The 18,182-nt window shown below is 39.4% G+C and overlaps 1 protein-coding gene across 1 annotated transcript; it reads right to left on the reverse strand.

The window, feature by feature from the left end:
- Nucleotides 1-2,144: 2,144 nt before the first annotated feature.
- On the reverse strand, nucleotides 2,145-15,999 carry iqcg (IQ motif containing G). The gene is made up of 10 exons (XM_061914752.1): nucleotides 15,875-15,999; nucleotides 14,478-14,606; nucleotides 14,356-14,384; nucleotides 13,186-13,308; nucleotides 11,606-11,690; nucleotides 11,348-11,509; nucleotides 9,571-9,645; nucleotides 7,175-7,306; nucleotides 7,018-7,107; nucleotides 2,145-2,905 (listed from the first exon to the last, which is right to left on the reverse strand). The coding sequence occupies exons 1-10, from the start codon at nucleotides 15,878-15,880 to the stop codon at nucleotides 2,786-2,788; spliced, it is 951 nt and encodes a 316-aa protein (XP_061770736.1). The 5' UTR covers nucleotides 15,881-15,999; the 3' UTR covers nucleotides 2,145-2,785.
- Between the last annotated feature and the right edge of the window lie 2,183 nt (nucleotides 16,000-18,182).

An 18,182-nucleotide genomic window follows, 5' to 3' on the forward strand; every position in this document is an offset into this window, starting at 1 on the left:
TGAGGAGTGTGATCCCACGATAGTTGGAACACACCCTCCGGTCCCCCTTGTTGAAGTATTATTCAATAAATATATTTATAAAGGATTTTTGAATTGTTGCTATTTTTTGAATATTTTTTATAAAATCTCACGTACCCCTTGGCATACCTGGGGGTACTCGTACCCCCATTTGAGAACCACTGGTTTAGACATTTAAAAACAAATAGAAGGAGTTTCAAATAGATTCAGTAACGCACAGGGAGCCAGTGAAGGGACGCTAATATAGGGCTGATGTGCTCACGTCTGTGGGTCCGTGTTAGCAGACGAGCAGCAGAGTTCTGCACGAGCTGCAGGCGGGCGAGGGAGGCCTGGCTAATGCCTACATACAGGGCATGGCAGTAGTCCAAACGATTCCAGATAAAGGCGTGAAGGAATTCCTCGAGATCATGTCCTGACAGAAGCGGTTTTTGGCGTAATTGATAAAAGCTTTTTTGAACGACGCTGCTGATTTGTTTTTCGAATATTAAAATCTGAGTCGAACTTTACCCCCAGGTTTGTGACACAGTCGCTGAGATACGGGGTCAGAGTGCCGAGGTCAACGTTGGGGGAGGGAGAGCGACTTGGACCGAACAACATAACTTCTGTTTTGTCTTCATTTAGACTCAGGAAGCTGGGGATAGGTTGATTGGCAACACTAAATGGTCCCTAGTGTGTGAATGTGAGTGTGAATGTTGTCTGTCTATCTGTGTTGGCCCTGCGATGAGGTGGCGACTTGTTCAGGGTGTACCCCGCCTTCCGCCCGTTTGTAGCTGAGATAGGTGCCAGCGCCCCCCGCGACCCCAAAAGGGAATAAGCGGTAGAAAATGGATGGATGGAAGTTAGCTGAAAGCCAGGCTTTGATGTTGAACCGTGTTTTTTTGTGCCATGGGAAAATAGATCTGGCAATCATTGGCATAAAAATGGAATGCAATACCATACTTCCTAAAAATAGAACCAAGGGGGAGAAGGTAAAGCGCAAATTGGATTGGGGCAAGGATTGAGCCCTGGGGGACCCCGTGTGGCAGAGGAGCTATGGAAGACATAAAACTGTCTATTTTTACACAAAAACTCCTGTCGGCTAGGTACGACCGGAACCAGTTGAGGGCGGCGCCCTTAATACCCATGCAGTTCTCAAGACGAGTGATTAAGGTGGAGTGGTCGACGATATCGAACACAGCAGACAGATCTATCCATCCATCCACTTCCTACCGCTTGTCCCGTTCGGGGTCGCGCCCTATTTAAACTCGTCATCATACTCAATCCATCCATCCATCCATTTTCTACCGCTTATTCCCTTTCGGGGTCGCGGGGGGTGCTGGCGCCTATCTCAGCTACAATCGGGCGGAAGGCGGGGTACACCCTGGACAAGTCGCCACCTCATCGCAGGGCCAACACAGATAGACAGACAACATTCACACACTAGGGCCAATTTAGTGTTGCCAATCAACCTATCCCCAGGTGCATGTCTTTGGAAGTGGGAGGAAGCCGGAGTTCCCGGAGGGAACCCACGCATTCACGGGGAGAACATGCAAACTCCACACAGAAAGATCCCGTGCCTGGATTTGAACCCAGGACTGCAGGACCTTCGTATTGTGAGGCAGACGCACTAACCCCTCTGCCACCGTGAAGCCTATACTCAATCAATACACAAACCTTTAAATTCATATAATTTGACTTTTGGATTTTTTTTTTTTTAAAGTAAAAGTATGGAAGTGTGTGTTTGTTTGAACGCAGTATAATTTCTTCCAATCCACGCCGGAGTGGGCAAAACTGCAATGTTTTTGGATTTGATCTGATGCCTAGTAAAGGCAGGGCTAGGGCCTCAGTTGCTGATACTGACTCTTCTTCCGTGAGATGTTGTCTTAAATGTTTTGATCACCCTGTGAAATTCCTAATTGAATTGAGAATGTTTCCCACATTCTAATTCCATTCATTATAGAGGATTGAGGTTGAAACAGGAAGTCGACCCGTTTCCATATGAGTTGGGAAATTGTGTTAGATGTAAATATAAACGGAATACAATGATTTGCAAATCCTTTTCAACCCATATTCAATTGAATGCACTACAAAGATAATATATTTGATGTTCAAACTCATAAACTTTATTTTTATTTTGCAAATAATAATTAACTTAGAATTTCATGGCTGCAACATGTGCCAAAGTAGTTGGGAAAGGGCATGTTCACCACTGTGTTACATCACCTTTTCTTTTAACAACACTCAATAAATGTTTGGGAACTGAGGAAACTAATTGTCGAAGCTTTGAAAGTGGAATTCTTTCCCATTCTTGTTTTATGTAGAGCTTCAGTCGTTCAACAGTCCGGGGTCTCTGCTGTTGTATTTTACGCTGGTTTGATTGGTTTCAAACAGAGGTAAAAACTATATATATGTATATATTGCGGGAATGCATTTATCGCAGCCATCTCTGGAACCAATTAACAGTGATAAACAAGGGACTGTATTCATATTCCCATTCTTTAAATGATTTAAAATTAAGTTCCAAATTCGGAATTCTGCACAAGCCTGATCTACCTCCCTGCATGTGGGCGTTCAAGGAAACAATCAACACCAAAACACACCAAATGACCTCACAATTAAAAACTAAATCGTTTGCTTTACTACTAGTTACATTAGGTTTCCAAAGGGGGAATTTTGTTATGTGCCACTAAAATATTTTTGAACGAAAACAATTTAGGTGTGATTGAAGAACCATTATTTTATTTCACAATATGAAAAGTATTACAGTAAACAGGAACAAGTATGGGACTTATTTCTTCTTCTTCTTCTTTCCTTCCTTCTTCTTCTTCTTTTTGCCTTTCTTGTCTTCCACTTTCCTATAAATGCCGAAGCCTTTGCGGACCATGCAACCTCTCCACCAAGCCTGTACCTGTAAGGGTCGACACTACAATTAAGTTTTTTATTCCTACCAGGTCTTCTACAGTACAGTATAGAATTGTAAAGTTATCCAATTAAACATAGACATGTAAAGCACTAGGACCAGCTAAACTGTTTCCCTTTTAAACCGCCCACAACCTCATCAGTTGGCTATGCTAACGTGTGATTGGCCTTCCCAGCTGTCACTCACTCTGCTGACAGTGTTATCTGTCACTGTAAATTGTTAACATGTTCTGCTTGGGTCACTTGAGTAAAACAGATTTTAATATCAGAGGTTTCCTTTGCATGCATATTTAAGTCTGAGTCTGTGCACATGCATTCCTGTGTTTGGTAATTAGGTGCAGTGGAGGGTCCAATGGGACACCATCATTGGTACTTTAACTTTAAATGATTGAATGAATAAGTACATATTTAAATTATTATGTTGTGTCTACCATGAATTGATTAACATGGACATGAAACTTATTCGGGTGTTACCATTTATTGGTCAATTGTACGGAATATGTACTGAACTGTGAAGTGAAGTGAATTATATTTATATAGCGCTTTTCTCTAGTGACTCAAAGCGCTTTACATAGTGAAACCCAATATCTAAGTTACATTTAAAGCAGTGTGGGTGGCACTGGGAGCAGGTGGGTAAAGTGTCTTGCCCAAGGACACAACGGCAGTGACTAAGATGGCGGAAGCGGGAATCGAACCTGCAACCCTCAAGTTGCTGGCACGGCCACTCTACCAACCGAGCTATGCCGCAATCTACTAATAAAAGTATCAATCAATCAAAAAAAAAAAGTATATTTGGAATCAAATACATAAATGTGGTATTAATTTTGTAATGTCAACGTCAATTTGATTTTTTTAATCATGTAATAATTATTGTAAAATTTAATTCATTATTTCATGATTTAATTAATATTGATTTCCCTATTTATTTCATGATTTAATGATACATTTGTATTATTTCATGATTAAATTTACTATTTCATGATTTAAATAGTTATTTAATTATTTTATAATTTTATTTATTTCAGGGATGGCGTGGCACAGTGGGAGAGTGACCGTGCGCAACCCGAGGGTCCCTGGTTCAAATCCCACCTAGTAACAACCTCGTCACGTCCGTTGTGTCCTGAGCAAGACACTTCACCCTTGCTCCTGATGGGTGCTGGTTGGCGCCTTGCATGGCAGCTCCCTCCATCAGTGTGTGAATGTGTGTGTGAATGGGTAAATGTGGAAGTAGTGTCAAAGCGCTTTGAGTACCTTGAAGGTAGAAAAGCGCTATACAAGTACAACCCATTTATCATTTATTTACTGTGCAATCTACTAATAAAAGTATCAATCAATCAATCAAAAAAAAAAAAGGTATATTTGGAATCAAATATACTAAATGTACTATTAATTTTGTAATGTCTACGTTAATTTGATTTTTTAATCATGTAATAATTATTCTAAAATTTAATTCATTATTTCATGATTTAATTATATTGATTTCCTTATTTCATGATTTATGAAATATTTGTATTATTTCATGATTAAATGTACTATTTCATGATTTAAATAGTTATTTAATTATTTTATGATTTTATTTATTTCAGGGACGGCGTGGCGCAGTGGGAGAGTGACCGTGCGGTTCAATCCCATCTAGTAACAACCTCGTCACGTCCGTTGTGTCCTGAGCAAGACACTTCATGGGTGCTGGTTAGCGCCTTGCATGGCAGCTCCCTCCATCAGTGTGTGTGAATGGGTAAATGTGGAAGTAGTGTCAAAGTGCTTTGAGTACCTTGAAGGTAGAAAAGCGCTATACAAGTACAACCTATTTATTAGGGCTGTGAATCTTTGGGTGTCTCACGATTCGATAATATATCGATTTTTTCGATTTGATTTGATTCTCGATTCAAAAACGATATTTTTCCGATTCAAAACTATTCTGTATTCATTCAATACATAGGATTTCAGCAGAATCTACCCCAGTCTGCTGACATGCTAGCAGAGTAGTAGATAAAAAAAAAAAAAAGCTTTTATAATTGTAAAGGACAATGTTTTATCAACTGATTGCAATAATGTAAATTGGTTTTAACTATTAAACAAACCGAAAATATGACTTATTTTATCTTTGTGAAAACATTGGACACAGTGTGTTGTCAAGCTTATGAGATGCGATGCAAGTGTAAGCCACTGTGACACTATTGTCTTTTTTTATTATTTTTATAAAAGTCTAATGATAATGTCAGTGAGGGATTTTTAATCACTGCTATGCTGAAATTATAACTAATATTGATACTGTTGTTGATAATATTCATTTTTGTTTCATTACTTTTGGTTTGTTCTGTGTGGTGTTTGTGTCTCCTCTCAATTGCTCTGTTTATTGCAGTTCTGAGTGTTGCTGGGTCAGGTTTGGTTTTGGAATTGGATTGCATTGTTATGGTATTGCTGTGTAGTGGTTTGTTGGATTGATTAAAAAAATAAAAAAATAAATCGATTTTTTAAAAATCAGAATCGATTCTGAATCGCACAACGTAAATGATTTGATACGTATTAGAATCGATTTTTTCCCACACCCATGCCATTTATCATTATCATTATTTAAGAATTTCAAGAACTTGTGTGTCAGCGCTTCATGAATTAATCTTCTCTGTGAATGTCAGCAGGCGGATCCTGACACCTGATTGTGGAACCCTTCGACCAGAGAAGCAGAGGAGTATTAGTCTATAAATTGGTCTGGAAGTGTGGAAATAACTTTGACAACTTCAATAAATAGCTCTAATTTAACTGCTACACGCTCTGGATTATCAAGTCTTGATTTCACATACTCCGCAAGGTCTAAAAAGTACAAATATATCCTCATTTGACATCATATTTTGAAAGATTCTCAAAATCCAGGCTTCAGACCAACATAATCATTGGACTAGATATGAACGAGCCCCACCCACTGACTTTGATGGGTGAGACGGATACAATCAATTCATGAAACGCTGACACACAGGTTCATTAAATAAACAAATAAATCATGAAATAATCAATTCACCCTAAAATGATTAAACCAATGAAATCAGCAGTTCAATAAATGATATTGAAATACATCCATTTATCCATTTTCTACCGGTTATTTGATAAAATATTGAAATAAATAATTAGATGATTGAATCAATAACATAATGAAGTCAATGATAAAATGTTGGAATAAATAATTAGATCAATAAATCATTCAAATAATAACATCAATTATTAATAATGAAATCATTCATTTAAATTATTACATAATTAAGTGCACTTTTACATTAAATACACAAATGACACATTTAATAACACCATCCACCCATCCATTTTCTACCGCTTATTCCCTTTGGGTTTGCGGGGGGCGCCGGTGCCTATCTCAGCTACAATTTGGCGGAAGGTGGGGTACACCCTGGACAAGTCGCCACCTCATCGCAGGGCCAACACAGATAGACAGACAACATTCACACTCACATTCACACACTAGGGACCATTTAGTGTTGCCAATCAACCTATCCCCAGGTGCATGTCTTTGGAAGTGGGAGGAAGCCGGAGTACCCGGAGGGAACCCACGCATTCACGGAGAGGACATGCAAACTCCACACAGAAAGATCCCGAGCCCGGGATTGAACACTGACTACTCAGGACCTTCGTATTGTGAGGCAGACGCACTAACCCCTCTTCCACCGTGAAGCCCATTTAATAACACATTAATTCCAATTACAATTTATTAATGACACAGTTTAAGTAGTTTTCAAAATTACACACACACACACACACACACATACGCATACACACACACACACACACACGCACGCATGCACCACCACCTCTGAAATAAAGATTTAGTCCCTACGCGTTTCTTTCTACTAATTTGCAGTATTTATTAACAGGGATTATTTTGTATTCTCCCCATTGCATTCCCACTGTGGAGCAGAAGTGATGTTTATGTAGACCAAATTATGTACTAGATGGTTGCTAAGCATGATATTCAGTTGCCATGGAATCCTCAAATGTGCAAACCAAACTTTACTGTAGTACTTGGTGGAAATGGAGCTTCATTTCCATCAAACCACCAACTATCAGAGGTCAATGGCTCCAAATAAATGTTGTTACCTTGATTGAAGCTTTTTTCCTAAGCTCCAGCTGGCGAAGTCTCTCCTGCTCCTCCCATTCTTCTTTCACCACCTCTTCCATCTCGCTGTACTAAATACACATGTACAACTTATGAATCCCGGTTCATGCCGACCTTCTGCCCTGTTTAAGCATTTACCTTCTTCTGCATTGCAGTCAGTTTCTCCAAGTTGGTTGCTCGTCTGTAACGCGTGCTGGTGAGATGCTGCTCCTTCTCCTGCATGTTCTGCTCCGTGCACTCCTGCCACTGTTGCAGCTGATCTTGCAACTCCTGCTCAACAAAGAGGAACATGATGAGCTTGGGTTACAAGGTAAAACAATGGGCAGAGTAAGCTAGAGAAAGTGTAATTTCCTAAATGAGTGTGAATATTGAGAATAGTGAAAACTAGAACAACTGTTAATCTATCATTACATAAAGTATCCCTTGAACAAGATGTGAAAATATCCTGTGAGAGTAAAAGGATACATTTTTAGTTTTTTTGCAATACTACAAAAACATACCTCTCCTGCTAATATAAATATTTGTTTAACCACAAGCACATTTAGGACCGTAGCTGAAGCAAAGCAAAACATTTTGCATAGTTTATGTTGAACCGACCGTTTTTAAGATGCTTTGTGACCATCTCTTTAGGATGCTCCATTTTGTGGGCGGTAATTTTTGTTTTGTTTTTAGCGCTTCCATAACAAGTCTTTTGACAGATATAAGCTAGAACTGTACACTATGTTTCATTGGAAATGGCAACAGCAGAGGATGCATGCGCATATATGAGCCAGTCTGACCCACAACAAGAGGATAGAGAAAAAAGAGCTTATTGACTACTCGCGCTAAGCTCTGGGTAAAACTTTACCAAATATACGTTGACAAGTTAGGGCAGAAAACAACACAGGACAGAACAAAATCCAAACAGCTCATTTGGTGGCTTAATGAAGGAATATCCTTGCAATGCCTCTGATGTTTGATTTCACATTTTCTGGACTTATGGGAATTCCAAATACACAACAGCAGGTACAATCAGGTTACAAAAGTAAAAAAAAAAAAAAAAAAATCAGGTTCCTTTAAGGGGCTGATTCAAACACATTCAATTGAGGCATTTTGATGTCTGCTGGTGTTTTCTTTTTGTTAAATTTTATATAAGCTAGAAATGTACACTACGTTTTATTAGAAATGGCAACAGCAGAGGATGCATGTGAATATATGAGTCAGTCTGACCCACAACAAGAGGATGGAGAAAAAAGAGCTTATTGACTACTCGCGCTAAGCTCTGGGTAAAACTTTACCAAATATACGTTGACAAGTTAGGGCAGAAAACAACACAGGACAGAACAAAATCCAAACAGCTCATTTGGTGGATTAATGAAGGAATATCCTTGCAATGCCTCTTGATTTCACATTTTCTGGACTTATGGGGATTCCAAATACACAACAGCAGGTACAATCAGGTTACAAAAGTAAAAAAAAAAAAAATCAGGTCCCTTTAAGGGGCTGATTCAAACACATTCAATTGATGCATTTTGATGTCTGCTGGTGTTTTCTTTTTGTTAAGTTTTATTTTTATTTAAGAATATATATTATAAACATAATTCCGAAAAATTGTCTTGCAATATGCATTTTCTTGCGTTGGAAACATTCAAGATGCATGAATGCGTTGCAATGCTGTGCGCCTCCCTGCAAAGCACACTGTAAATGTGCTAAAAGTAGTTTTTGTTGTATAGTTGTATAGATTGCAATGCTGTATTCCCCAAAAAATGTGCTTGTTTGTATGTTCAACATCATTGCAAAAACTAACAGTTTTTCCATGATGAAGCCGCTTACTACACGCAAAATCCTCGTCCAAATAGGTTGGTTTGCACCACTTTTGCACATGCTACATACAGTCTTAGAATATCACACTAAGAGTACATGCAATTGTATAGTTTGCGCACACTGTTCAGCGCTTGACATTTGGATCTTAGAAGATCAAGCTCTTAAGAGTATGACTTGTTGGAGCTTTGGCACCATCATTGAGACTTGATCTGACCAATCTAAGAGCATGAGCATTCACTGATGAAGCCTGCTGGAATAAGAGGCAAAGCGTCTTCAAAGACGAACTCAACAGCCCAGTTGTAATCGATTGAGTGCGCTGAACATACAATGACTTGCTCGAATTTTAACATTCCATAGATGTACAAAGTGATTTGTTATCAAGATGAATGTTCATTTTTCTTTTTAAAACACGTTACATGTTAAAATGTTGGTTTTGGAGCCTATAACATGATGCCATTTATATAAATTTCAATGGGTTAACAGTGATTTGCGATGCAATTAATTTGGGTTACGAGTTTCATCACAGAACAAATTAAACTTGTAAGCCGAGCAACAACATTATATGTATTGTTTAGTAACATGTGAGAACTGCTGAGGTTCTTGTCAAGTTACTTAAACATAACGTTGTCTATATTTTTTCTCATTATTTTTCAATGTTACTCTTATTTGTGTCCCTAATACTATTACGAATGGAATAACAGCTCGGGGCTTTTTCCAAGACCGATACTGACCTGATGTTGTTTCTTCAGGAATTTTATTGACTCTTCATGAACTCTCTCTTGCAGCTTCAAGTGATCATTCAGCACCTAAAAGACAGAGTGTTGATTATGGTTATGATTATGGTTATGGTCTGAGTTTATTTCGAACATGCATACAATCACAACATGATACAGCACAATTTCAGTTTCTCTTTTCAACATGTTCCAAAAAACATAGGAAAAAGCAGTCTTATTCAATCGTATACCCCTATTTTATTACATAGCAATTGTTAACTCTTTTATTGACTTCCTGTTCTCTGTGTTCACAATATACTCCATAAATAATAAAACAAAAACAAAAAGAATATTTCAAGTATTTCCTTATTGAATAAGGTTATCCATAAATTCAAAATGTTTATCATGGTTTGTCTTCTTCTTCTTGGTACTTTGTAAACACTTTGAGCTTGTACAGTTTCTTAAACTAATTACTCATACTGATAAACTAAATGTTTTAAGTGCTGTACGTGCATACGGATGCTTTAAGTTACATTTTTTTCTGAGGTTATAATTCTCCTTTTTTGTTGAGAAGAATTGTTGAATGTTCTTCAAGAAAAAGTAAAAGTTTGCTTTGTGCAACATTTTAGCAGTTTGCAAATTCACTATATGGTGGAATTTCAATATTTTTGATTTTAAAAAAGGAAGGGTTTGAATGTTCTCCGTATCTAAACAAGATCTAAATAAAATCCAGCTTACCCAAAACAGAGCTGCCAGACTAGCTCTCCATTGCTCATTTAGGACTGGCATTGAGATCATGCATCATGAATTGTCATGGATGAAAGTTGCTGAAAGACTAGCTTGTAGTTTGATTCTATTTTTAAAAAACATCTATACATACCATAAACCCTCATATCTGTATTCTCAGCTCTTGCTTGCCAGTGACAGTCACAACTACATTACCAGGCTAGCCCAAAGAGGTGCTCTCACCTGTCTTAAACCCAAAAGTGATGTTTTGAAAAAGACTGTAATGTATCGGGCAATCACTTACTGGAATAGACTTCCACAATATCTGCTATCAATCACCAGCATAGTGGGCCTGTAAGAATAGACTAAAAGGAGAAGTATTGCGTAAATAGATTATTCTAGATTGTACATAATGTCATGACTGTTTTTATTGACTATTGAGTATTTTATTGATTATGGGATAAGCAGCAGAAAATGGAAGGATGATACTTTTTTGTCACTTATTGTTTGTCCTTGGTACACTAATGTGTATATTTTAGGCCATTGGTTCTTTGTTTTATTTTTGCAAAAATGTATACAGTATATCTATCTTTATACTGCTATTTTTATCTTTGGTATGAAAATTATTATGTAACAACATTTATTAGTATTTTTTGGTTCTTTGTTGTTGCTATTTTTGTATTATGACAATTTATTATTGGATCATGTTGTACTGCATTTTAATCGTTTGTTCTGTGGTTGTGTGATGTTTTTTGCCTGGACCCCAGGAAGAATAGTCTCCACTGCGGTGTAGACTAATGGGGATCCTTAATAAACTAAATAAACTAAACTAAATAAATCCAACATAATTTATTATTTTAACTTGTCTTTTTTTGGAACACGGTTTGTGACTGAAGCATACCTTTGTAGTTTTTTCCCTGTACTTCTTCATAATAATTCAGATATGGTGACACTAATGTAAAGTTAAATGTAAATATCATGTTACTATGTATACTATATGTACATAATGGGTCAGGCCGCACTTGCGGGAATAATCAAAGACATCTTACAGATAAATTGTTGCTCTCACCTGTACTTGGTCTTCAAGTCGCTTCTCAGCTTCCCTCATCTCATTTTGAGTTTTCTGGATCTGCTGCTCAATGTTTCTCTCCTCAAGACTCTTCCTTTCAGCGTTTGACTCATTCAGCTGATGCAGCCGCTCTTTGACATCCTCATACAGTGTTTGCAGTTCCTGACCGACAGGGAATAAGTTTGAGGTTTAAAATGCATACGTTGTCTTCATCAAATATGGAAATGGACAAAGAGATGTTTAGATATGCCCTCTCACCTTCAGTTGATTTGCTTTCTGCTGGAGCTCCGCTTGTTGCTTTGGTAACGTCCGTCTCCTCTTCTCCATCTCCTTCTTTGCTTCTCTGGGAGCAAGACACTCACATTACTTACACAACATATATCCTACAATTTGCCCACACGTGTGAATTGGTGTTTGTCTATTCGTGTTCTGTGATGAGTGGTGGTTCTAGCTAAAATGGCACCCTGGGCAGTCACATGCATGTGGTATCCCACAGCTGGAAACATTATTGCCTGTGATTGACTGGCAGCCTCTCACCTCAGTCAGCAGGGATAGTGTGGTAGAACATGAATGGATGTTCATATTTACAGAATTAACACGCAGAGTTTACATCGATTTTTGGACAAGATTTGAGATTGAACATTTAAAATATCAATCAATCAATGTTTACTTATATAGCCCTGAATCACTAGTGTCTCAAAGGGCTGCACAAACCACTACGACATCCTCGGTAGGCCCACATAAGGGCAAGGAAAACTCACACCCAGTGGGACACCGGTGACGATAATGACCCAGTGGGACGTCGGTGACAATGATGACTATGAGAACATGATACTGTGATACTGATGATACTGATGACTATGAGAACATATGAGAACATGATACTGTGAAAGATCAATCCATAATGGATCCAACACAGTCGCGAGAGTCCAGTCCAAAGCGGATCCAACACAGCAGCGAGAGTCCCGTTCACAGCGGAGCCAGCAGGAAACCATCCCAAGCGGAGGCAGATCAGCAGTGCAGAGATGTCCCCAGCTGATACACAGGCGAGCAGTACATGGCCACCGGATCGGACCGGACTCCCTCCACAAAGGAGAGTGGGACATAGAAGAAAAAGAAAAGAAACGGCAGATCAACTGGTCTAAAAAGGGAGTCTATTTAAAGGCTAGAGTATACAAATGAGTTTTAAGGTGAGACTTAAATGCTTCTACTGAGGTGGCATCTCGAACTGTTACCGGGAGGGCATTCCAGAGTACTGGAGCCCGAAATGAAAAAGCTCTACAGCCCGCAGACTTTTTTTGGGCTTTGGGATCACTAATAAGCCGGAGTCCTTTGAACGCAGATTTCTTGCTGGGACATATGGTACAATACAATCGGCAAGATAGGATGGAGCTAGACCGTGTAGTATTTTATACGTAAGTAGTAAAACCTTAAAGTCACATCTTAAGTGCACAGGAAGCCAGTGCAGGTGAGCCAGTACAGGCGTAATGTGATCAAATATGTCTTGCGGCTACTGGTAATAAAAATAGTACACTAGTGGCGGCGTTACTGCACAGTGCATTAAAGTCTAATTGGATATGCTGACATCTGTCATGGTGTCATTTACAGGATAGTTAGAATTTTTTTCGTTCGTATTATTTGCAATTATAGTGCATTGATGTCATAGATGGCTATGCCGATTTTCATTAAAAAAATGTTTGAAATATCAAACAATACAGGAAATGTAAGTTAAAATCAACACAAATCAATTCCTACCATTGTGTTGTATTTTGGTAAGGATTCTGATACATTTAATTAATTGTCTAGTGTGCAGGGTTTGTGTAAATCTGTTGAAGAACCTTTTGCTGCTCTCTGCATTCTTTTCCTGGTCCTGTCCGTGCACTACCTGTAGCAGACAGCTGAAGCTCTGCTTCTCTTCCAGCTCACCTTGTAATTTGGACACCTGCTGTGAGATATAGTGACTACACAAACAAAACAAAGGCAGTTAGGTTCACAAGAAGACTTGAGATGGAACCCAATTCAGATCTACTTGGTCTGTAAGGACCATTGCTCCTTACATGCTTGCTTGTGTCTGGTGTGCAACATAATTCATATAAAAGTGTTGATTCACCCTTACAGTCGGTATATCCATCCATCCATTCATTCATTTTCTACTGCTTTTCCCTTTTGGGGTCGCGGGGGGTGCCGGAGCCTATCTAAGCTGCATTCGGGCGGTAGGCGGTTTACACCCTGGACAAGTCGCCACCTCATCGCAGGGCCAACACAGATATACAGACAACATTCACACTCACATTCACACACTAGGGCCAATTTAGTGTTTGTTTGAAAAATTGTGTGTAATTTATCAAAAAACTTTCCGCTCTCTGAGTTTCCTTTGAACAGATGAGAGCTGTCCTTGTTTGACCAAGCAAAGTCTTGGAAGATTCCGCTGTGTACGTTGGAAAGACACGGGAGGGGGTTATCTATTGTCCTCAAACACCTGTCAAAGCTGAATCCAGGACAAGCCCAAGCTTGAGGCAGCTTCTTCTTTTGTCTTCAATGTGACCGAAAACCATGACTGTTTACATACTCTCCATTTCTGTTGTGACATGTGTTGTTGCGTAAACATTGAATATCTAAATAAAAGAGGAGACGTAAACCTTTTTCGTCAGAGCCTGGTGCAGGACTGTACAGAGGCCATGTCTCTCCTCAGATCTGAGTCCAAATGTAATTCTGTCTCAGTTTGATTCCTTGCTTTTTGTTTTGTTTAATAGATGTCATCAGCGTTTGAACCTGACAGTGTTGCCAATCAACCTATCCCCAGGTGTGTGTCTTTGGAGGTGGGAGGAAGCCGGAGTACCCGGAGGGAACCCATGCAAGCTCCACACAGAAAGATCCCGAGCCCGGGATTTAACTCATGAATACTCAGGACCTTTGTATTGTGAGGCACATGCACTAACCTCTGTTCCACAGTGCTGCCCGCTCAGTCAGTTTAACACAATTTTTTTTTTTTTTTTTTAAGTACTTACCAGTCTCGTTTCACCTTTTTTACTTTGGCCTAAAGGCAGAAAATGGTAATTGTATTTACAATATGATCACACCTCCACCATCACCTTATTAGACTGCATGCCATGGACTGTTAAGCCGTCACCTGTCGCTCTTCAGTGCTGCACTCCCTGTGGATCTGGATCGTCAGAGCATGTTCCAGTATGTCCAACTGGTCTGAGCACTCCTCCAGTACAGCTGCCAGTCTGAAACTCTGAATCTGGGACAAATACATCTGTGGACAGGTTTATATAATTGAGTGAAAATAAATCAGGCTGCATGCAATACTGAATCTGGACACTAGAGTGCACTTAAAAACCGTGTCACTGAAAACACCAGAACTAACCATTGAGACGGTAAATAATAAAAAAAAAAGTAAGGTATTTTCCTTATTGATATATAAAAAAATATATACATACAGTGGGGCAAAAAGTATTTAGTCAGCCACCGATTGTCCAAGTTCTCCCACTTAAAATGATGACAGAGGTCTGTAATTTTCATCATAGGTACACTTCAACTGTGAGACAGAATGTGAAAAAAAAATCCAGGAATTCACATTGTAGGAATTTTAAAGAATTTATTTGTAAATTATGGTGGAAAAATAAGTATTTGGTCAACCATTCAAAGCTCTCACTGATGGAAGGAGATTTTGGCTCAAAATCTCACGATACATGGCCACATTCATTCTTTCCTTAACACGGATCAATCCTCCTGTCCCCTTAGCAAAAAAAAACAGCCCCAAAGCATGATGTTTCCACCCCCATGCTTCACAGTAGGTGTGGTGTTCTTGGGATGCAACTCAGTATTCTTCTTCCTCCAAACACGACGAGTTGAGTTTGTACCAAAATGTTCTATTTTGGTTTCATTTGGTTTCAATCCTCTGCTGTATCAACCACGTATCCATTTTTTACAAATACATTCTTTATAATTCCTACAATTTGAATTCCTGGATTGTTTTTTTCACATTTTGTCTCTCACAGTTGAAGTGTACCTATGATGAAACTTACAGACCTCTGTCATAATTTTGAGAGAACTTGCACAATCGGTGGCTGACTAAATACTTTTTCACCCCACTGTATATAATATAATAGAATTTAACTGAAAATAATGATTTACTTCATATTTAGCATTTTTAGTAATGTAAATAAGTGATTAAACTGACATAACACATCTTACGATGAGGCAGTTGGTCACGTGTCGCGCTCAGCCAATCAGTGAAGATGAATGACAAGCACGGGAAATACAAAATGAGAATGTAATTCAAAGATTCATTGTACTGTTGTGAATGATTAAAAATGATATATTTTCTTAAATTGAAGACACACAACAAAGAAAGCTTTCCAAACAGTTACGTCGGCGCGTCGTAAAGATAAACACGAAGAATGACGCCGCATCCGCCATGTTCTCCTCAACAGAGTTAACGTCGAGCTAATATTTATATTAATACCGTCGTGTTGTTACACTGCAAATTACAATATGGACTTTTAAATGAAATGTACTTACGTCCATAACAGGACAGCATAGTCCAGTCAAAACAACGCTTGAGAATCTAGTGTTGCTAAGTAAACAATGCACTTTCCGTCCAGTCGAGCCTCAGCGTGTGGTTTAAACGTTTCTATGGCAACACATGTCAGGTGGTGCAGAATCTGACCAATCAGAGAAGCGAGTGACAAAACCAAACCACTGTACTGCATTATTGTATTTCTGGTCTTCGCAATGGACATTCTCAAAGTGCAAATAAGTCCAAATATATCCAGACACTCATTATTTGGAGACACAGGGATGGGTTTGTGAGCAAAACATCTCTACCAAAATTACAAACCCCGTTTCAATATGAGTTGGGAAATTGTGTTAGATGTAAATATAAACGGAATACAATGATTTGCAAATCATTTTCAACCCATATTCAATTGAATGTACTACAAAGACAAGATATTTGATGTTCAAACTCATAAACTTTATTTTTTTTTTGCAAATAATAATTAACTTAAAATTTCATGGCTGCAACACATGCCAAAGTAGTTGGGAAAGGGCATGTTCACCACTGTTTTACATCACCTTTTCTTTTAACAACACTCAATAAATGTTTAGGAACTGAGGAAACCAATTGTGAGCTTCACAGTGGCAGAGGGGTTAGTGCGTCTGCCTCACAATACGAATGTCCTGCAGTCCTGGGTTCAAATCCAGGCTCGGGATCTTTCTGTGTGGAGTTTGCATGTTCTCCCCGTGAATGCCTGGGTTCCCTGCGGGTACTCCGGCTTCCTCCCACTTCCAAAGACATGCACCTTGGGATAGGTTGATTGGCAACACTAAATAGGCCCTAGTGTGTGAATCTGAGTGTGAATATTGTCTGTCTATCTGTGTTGGCCCTGCGATGAGGTGGCGACTTGTCCAGAGTGTACCCCGTCTTCTGCCCGATTGAAGCTGAGATAGGCGCCAGCGCCCCCCGCGATCCCGAAAGGGAATAAGCGGTAGAAAATGGATGTATGGAAACTAATTGTTGAAGCTTTGAAAGTGGGATTATTTACCATTCTCGCTTGATGTACAGCTTAAGTTGTTCAACAGTCTGGTTGTTATATTTTGCGCTTCATAATGCACCACACATTTTTGATGGGAGACATGTCTGGACTGCAGGCGGGCCAGGAAAGTACCCGCACTCTTTTACTATGAAGCCACGCTGTTGTAACACGTGGCTTGGCATTGTCTTGTTGAAATAAGCAGGGGTGTCCATGATAACGTTGCTTGGATGGCAACATATGTTGCTCCAAAACCCAGATGTACCTTTCATCATTAATGGTGCCTTCACAGATGTGTAAGTTACCCATGCCTTGGGCACTAATGCACCCCCATACCATCACAGATGCTGGCTTTTGAACTTTGCGCCTGTAACAATCCGGATGGTTCTTTTCCTCTTTGTTCAGGAGGACACAGTTTCCAAAAACAATTTGAAATGTGGACTCGTCAGACCACAGAACACTTTTCCACTTTGCATGAGTCCATCTTAGGTGATCTCAGGCCCAGAGAAGCCGGCGGCGTTTCCGGATGTTGTTGATAAATGACTTTCTCTTTGCATAGTAGAACTTTAACTTGCACTTACAGATGTAGCGACCAACTGTATTTAGTAACAGTGGTTTTGTAAAGTATTCCTGAGCCCATGTGGTGATGTCCTTTTGAGATTGATGTCGGTTTTTGATACAGTGCCGTCTGAGGGATTGAAGGTCACGGTCATTCAATGTTGGTTTCCGGCCATGCCGCTTACGTGGAGTGATTTCTCCAGATTCTCTGAACCTTTTGATGATATTATGGACCTTAGATGTTGAAATCTCTAAACTTCTTGCAATTTGCACTTTGAGAAACGTTGTTCTTAAACTGTTTGACTATTTGCTCACGCAGTTTTGGACAAAATAAATTAATTAATAAATGGGTTGTACTTGTATAGCGCTTTTCTACCTTCAAGGTACTCAAAGCGCTTTGACACTACTTCCACATTTACCCATTCACACACTGATGGAGGGAGCTGCCATGCAAGGCACCAACCAGCACCCATCAGGAGCAAGGGTGAAGTGTCTTGCTCAGGACACAACGGACGTGACGAGGTTGGTACTAGGTGGGATTTGAACCAGGGACCCTCGGGTTGCGCACGGCCACTCTCCCACTGCGCCACGCCGTCCCAAAAGGGGTGTACCTCGCCCCATCCTTTCTTGTGAAAGACTGAGCATTTTTTGGAAAGCTGTTTTTATATCCAATCATGGCACCCACCTGTTCCCAATTAGCCTGCACACCTGTGGGGTGTTCCGAATAAGTGTTTGAT

Source organism: Nerophis ophidion, linkage group LG11, assembly GCF_033978795.1.
Source record: "Nerophis ophidion isolate RoL-2023_Sa linkage group LG11, RoL_Noph_v1.0, whole genome shotgun sequence".
NCBI classification, from domain to species: Eukaryota; Metazoa; Chordata; class Actinopteri; order Syngnathiformes; family Syngnathidae; genus Nerophis; species Nerophis ophidion.